Raw genomic sequence first — 5,922 nt, 5'->3', positions numbered from 1 at the left:
AAAAAGTGGGTCTTGTGGATGTTGAGAGCAGGATGGTGGATGCCAGTTGCTCGGGTGGAATGGTGGAGAGGAAGATGAAGGGGAGCTGGTTAAGGAGTACAAAAATACAGTCAGAAGGAATGAGCTATCACATGCAGTAGAGTAGGAAAATTAAACTTAATAGTTTATTGTACATATCAAAATAGCTGGAAGAATTGTAATGTTCTCAATACAAAGAATACAAAAATGTATGAGGTCATGGGTATCCCGGTTACCCTGACTTTATCATTACACATTTTATACAGATATCAAAATATCACATATAACCGAAGAATACTACAGGTATTATAATCAATTAGAATTAAATCTTCCAAACTATACACAGAAGGTGTCTTTCCATTTATATAGGTTTCCTTTAATTTATTTGGCATTGTTTTTCTGTTTTCATACTACAAGTCTTCAGCCTCCCAAGTTAGATTTATTATGAGGTATTTTATTGTTTTGTATGTTATTGCAAATGGTATTGTATTTTTAACTTCCGTTTTAAATTGTTTCTGTCTGTTAAACAGACGCACAACTGATTTCTGTGTGTTGATCTTGTTCTCTGAAAGTTTGTCAAATTTTCTACTTTTTTAAAATCCAGAATAAGTATGGCCTGAGACAAGGGAGAAGGTTTGCGTATTCATGATGCATGTTAGTCACGTGTATGTTGCTTGCGTATATACCATTCAATAATCTATACATAAATATAAATAATGCATATCTCCATTTTAACAACTGTAATTTATTCCTAAAGCCATATTTTAAAATAATTACATTTTTAAATGGGAAAAGTCGTATGAAGAATTCTGTCCCACCTCAAGATAACTAAACAATTTTTCAGTAGAAAAATAAATCTAAAAACAGAAAAAAAAATAAATATTTTAAAAGTAAATAAATCGTACGTAAAGCGAGGCGCAATTGAGTTTTGTTGCACTAATACTTTCTTCCTCTCTCTACACCATTTTGTTTGCAGAATCGACCTTTTGAAGGTTCCTGGTTTCCCTGCAGTGAGGCTGTCACTCAACCAGAGTCAGGGCCCAGGAGAGAGAGCAGCGAGGGCGCAGGCGCGCAGGGAGGGCTGGGCATGCGCTCGGCGGGGCCTCGGGCTCCGGGGGAGGCGCACGGGCGGGGCTCGCCGGCACTGAACGCGCTCAGCTTCCCAGGGAGGCGCCGACCCGAGCCCTGCAGTCCACGCGCGTCTGGGGTGTCCGCTGAAAGCCAGAAAGTTGAAGATCACTTCCCATCGTGCTTCTGCTGTGCTTTGGGGTTGAAAAAGCCATTATGTGGTAAAAAGTGTCTGAAAAGTGGCAAAAGTCTTCAAGGGCCTGAAAAGGACCGAGACAGGAACTGAGAAGCTGGCAGGAGGTCCTGCTACGGCTGCAGGGTCGGCGGGTGTCCTGGGTGGGCCACGCGGCAGGGACAGCCGTGGCTCCACGCCCACCCTACCCGTGAGGGGCCAAGCGCAGACTCGGGGGAGCCAGAGGGGCCGGGCCCCTGAGCGAGGGCTGGTGAAGGGTGAATCGAGGGCCCCTGTGGGACTGCACGGGGCCGGGGGGAGCTGGGGGCCGGGACCTCTTGGCACAAATGCCCACGCGGTCCCCAAAACTAACGCCGGTTGCGTGGGCCGCAAGCTGCTCTGGACCCGCAGCTCACTCCGCTGGGCACAGGGCTGACACCCGGGCGAAGCAGGGGTGTCCAGGCTTGCTTCAGCCCCTCACCTGGGCCCCCGGGCTGGTGGCTCCAGAAGGAGCTTCCTAAGAGGGTGGGAAGCACCAGTGCAGTACCTGCCCTGGGCTAAGGGCCTCGTCTGGGTGATCTCAGCCCTCAGCAGGGCCCTCCCATTTGGGTATTGGCAGCCCACGGGGCTGTGGCCATGGAGCTGAGTGGCAGCTCCTGGATCACCCCACACCTGCGTTCCTCAAGGCCTAGGCACTACTTGCTCCATGGTCAAAAGCATCACTTTGTGAAACTCAGGCTGGGCAAAGCTGGCATAAGGAATGATGGAAGGAGCCCCTTCCCGCCATGTAGCCTACAACAGCTGGGACACGCAGCAGCCAGTGAGTTGGTCACGGTTTGAAGGCCTCTCTCCTCCCGGCAATCACAGATCCCAAGCTTGGGTACTTGGGAATGAAGATGTGTTATTTCACCCACTGACTTGTCCCACACGACCAAGGCCTGTGCCTGCCCTGAGGGCGAGCTGGTTGAGCCTGGTACAGTCGACTCTCAGAGCGTGGGCCTGGGCTGAACCTTTCCCTGTGAGCAGCAGCGGCAGCAGCGTCTAGAACGATGGCCCTCCCTGTCCACGGTGGAAGGTGCGGAGCTCGGGTGGTGTGCTGGCAGCCGCTCACAGAAGGGAGATGGAGGGGCACAGAGCAGGCCCTCGCACGGAGTCATTGAGGTCCAGGGACACCTTCCTCCCAGGTCAGCTCACAAAGGCACCAGAGATTAATCCTTGGAGACAACCATTCTGATGTGTCTAAGGCCATCGACAGGGAACATGGCTGTCAGGAAACCTCAACTTTTTGATAAATGACAACAAAACCTGAATGCACGAGAAATGTATCTAATTTAATGCCTGACTTCTAAGCATCCTTATTCAATACAGTTTATGTATTTTTTGTTTCATGAGTAAAATGTGCATTGAGCTTCCTCCAATAGCTGTCCATAGACCAGCCACTACCATTGCCATCATTATTTTGTTTCTAAACTTTTCATTTACACATGTAGATCTAGCTCTTTCCTCCATACTGATGAAATGAAACCCATTTCACAACTCAAAGCCAGGGCCTTCAGTTCACAGCCTGTTGCCTCAGATGGCCTTTCCTATATCTTATTGCTTCACTGTCTGACTCACTCCAGCGTGTTTCAGCCAAATATACTTGTTTGTATTCATCTCGCTCTCTTTTCCTCCCTCCCCCACACTCCCCCTCTGTCTCTTTGTCTCTTTTTCTCTCCCCAGTCCCTCCCTCTCTTCCCCTTTCTCTCTGGATGCCCTCTCTCCCTCTCTCCCTGTTTTTCTTCTCTGAGTCTTTCCTGTGTCTGGCTCCATACTACTCAGAAATCCCAACAAGAACAGCTGGAACTGCTAAAGAAACCCCAGCATCCTGTGCTGCTGCCGTTGCCTCCTCCAACTGGTGAGCCCGATTGGCCCGTTTTTAGACAGTGCTATGGTTGGAAGTGGGCCCTTCCTCTGGGGTCTGCTACTTCCCTCCGCCTGACTCAGAAGAATGAGTCAAGAGGGAAGAACATTTCGTATTAGGGAGAGGGTCCCTTGTGCTGTTGCCTTTTTCTGAATCATTTCAATCATGTTTGCCAAATTCCCTACAAAGTTCTGTTCCCTCGTTTGACAATGAGCAGAGGCAGGAGAGATGAATTGCTAAATGGTTGTATCCCACACCGCGCTGGGAGGCTCAGCAGAACAGAGACCTGTGTCAAGCAGGGCTTCCTTCTCCACCAGGCCCTTCAGCCTGCATTTTAACCTGTGACTTGTGAGGAGATAGCCCGTGATCACACCGCAGGCCTGCTTACATTAGAGGAGGCAAAATGCCAATTCCTTCTACCCCTTTCCCCCCAGGAGAAACCCTGCTAATTCTTTTTAAAAAAGGGAGAGAGATCATGTATAGAAAACCTTTTTTACAATTTATTTCCTGTTGTTAATCTTTAAAAATGAGGTTCTAGCTAAGTGTAGGGTTTCAGTGGTGAAATTTTGACCATGTGAACACATAAATAAATATTTACAGTCTTTGGCAAAACACATGACGTTTCATCAACCTATAGGATAAATTTGTTTAGAAAAACATAAATAACTTACAAAAAATATGGTACATTCTAAATATTCACATCATCATCATTCCCACACCATTGTACGGTTGACCCCACAACACGGAAACAGAAAACCTGCACGCTGTTGACAGTCGCTACATTTAATGAAGTCTCCCAACGCTTCGTTGGTCTCGGGAATACAGCTCCACACAAAAAAGTAAAAAGTGCAGCAAAACAACAATACAACGATCAACCTCAAAGGAAACAACAAAAATAATTTTATCAAAATGCAATGTGTACATTAAGACTAAAGTTATGGATCGTTCCCATTTGGCATAGAAATGTGATGACTATTAACAGAAAGGGGAAAAAGATTTGCCCCCTATCAGATAGACAGACTTCTCTTACTAAACCCCTTACGTGGAGTGGGATGAGCGACTATTTCCTGCAGAAAGATCATGCAACTTAAAGGAAAAAAAAAAACCAACAAACAAAAAACAAAAACAAACTTGTGCATATCACACATGACTGATTACTGGGTGTGCCTGGTAAGACTAAATACTGATTCGTTTTCAGCGTTTGAATTAAAAGAATTCCATATACAGCAGATAGATAACAGTAACAAATATTGAACTAAAATCACTGGCAACATTATATATTAAGGTTCCGTCATAAACTCCTTATTATTCTCTATTTATTCTGTTACAGCTTCTAGCATGCTTCATCATGACAACCTAATATTATAAAGCCTCATATTTTCACAGGATTATATACTTGTTAGATGTTTGTTTCTAGAAATTATGCTACATATGTGTTACTAGGCATATTTAAAATAAGTTATTGGTAAGTGGAGCTGCATTCTATATTCATTTAATAAATATTAACAACATTTATAACTGGAACCTTAATGAAATGTATTATCAAATTAGGTAAAAGCAACTTGTCTACAGTTACCAAAGCCTAGATATGAGTTAGATGTGCCTTTTCCAGCCTGTGCGTCTGCTCTGCCTCCTCTCAGGCAGCAAAGTTGGGGAAGGAAGCTCAGGCAGGAGCCTCCCCGACACCACAGCGGCACAAGCAGCAGCTGAAGCGCAGCACTTTGCTCTGCTAACCTTTTACTTAAATGAGGTTTTGCCAAATCCACATCTGGAACCGCGTCACACCCATTTTGCAAGGATATTTGTTCTTTGATGAAACTGCATCTCTACTGCACATGAGGGCTTTCATTGTAGGACAAGAGGAGAGTTCGTTTATTTTTACAACTATTTTACATGTTCCAATTAGTTAATTGGTAGCTTATGTCATTTGCTATGCCTGTTGTCTTCTAATCTCTCCTTATTATAACATTACTTCAAATTTGAATTGAACCTTCTTTATAATTGATTTAATGGGATTTGTGTGTCATTGTAGAGCAGCTCTAATTCAAGAATAGTGACAACTTTAAGCACCAAAAGTAGTTCAGCAATATTTTTCATGCTTAATTTATCATAATGGCTTATGCACAATATTCCCTTCAACTCCATATACACATAAATACAATAAGTAATTACATTTTATATGTAAACGTCATTCTTTTTAAACAAACAAGAAAAAGCAATGTAATGGCATGCCCAATTTTCACTCCACATAAAGTCTCGTATATCACCAAACTGGTTTCCTCTAGTGGGCTAGATGTTCATCTCTAAGTTCCACTGATATTTATCCTCTGAAGGCACTTGGGTTTGGGTTTGCTGGCAAGAGGTGAGGAGCCGTCAGAGTTAAGGTCAAAGGACAGGAGATGCTGCTGGAGAGAGAAGCCGCAAGGACCACGATGAACTGAGGTGTCTGGGGACCATGGCATGCACGGGGCATTGCCGGAAATGCAGCAAATCTTGTTTAAACATCTACAAAAAGAAAAAAAGCAATAAACAGAGTTAGGATGACTGGGCCATGGGTAGTGTTTTCTTTTGTTTCACCTAGAACCTGAAATATAACTACTTTAATTAAAAATGAGAGCTACCATATGGATGGATGGATGGATGGGTGGATGGATGAAATGGGTGGGTGGATGGATGAAATGGGTGGGTGGATGGATGGGTGGATGGATGATGAGGTGGGTGGGTGGCTGGATGAGATGGATGGATGGGTGGATGGATGAGA

The 5,922-nt window shown here is 44.7% G+C and overlaps 1 protein-coding gene and 1 long non-coding RNA gene across 2 annotated transcripts in view; one reads left to right on the top strand and one right to left on the bottom strand.

Moving 5' to 3' along the window:
• Positions 1 to 751: 751 nt before the first annotated feature.
• LOC105553507 lies at positions 752 to 2,670 on the top strand. Its single transcript, XR_001008160.1, has 2 exons — positions 752 to 1,536; positions 2,126 to 2,670. It is a non-coding gene; the product is annotated as an uncharacterized LOC105553507 (long non-coding RNA).
• A 969-nt stretch (positions 2,671 to 3,639) lies between these two features.
• THBS2 (thrombospondin 2) overlaps positions 3,640 to 5,922 on the bottom strand; it is a 40,600-nt gene continuing 38,317 nt past the window's right edge. Inside the window, exon 21 of the mRNA XM_011999660.1 lies at positions 3,640 to 5,566. Coding sequence (XP_011855050.1) covers positions 5,547 to 5,566 — 20 coding nt within the window. The 3' untranslated portion in view covers positions 3,640 to 5,546. The remainder of the gene's footprint in view (positions 5,567 to 5,922) is intronic.

Source organism: Mandrillus leucophaeus, unplaced genomic scaffold (assembly GCF_000951045.1).
Source record: "Mandrillus leucophaeus isolate KB7577 unplaced genomic scaffold, Mleu.le_1.0 Scaffold6, whole genome shotgun sequence".
In the NCBI taxonomy this organism is placed as follows: domain Eukaryota; kingdom Metazoa; phylum Chordata; class Mammalia; order Primates; family Cercopithecidae; genus Mandrillus; species Mandrillus leucophaeus.
Note: the sequence above shows the minus strand (reverse complement) of the source record. Positions and strands in the feature narration are given on the sequence as shown.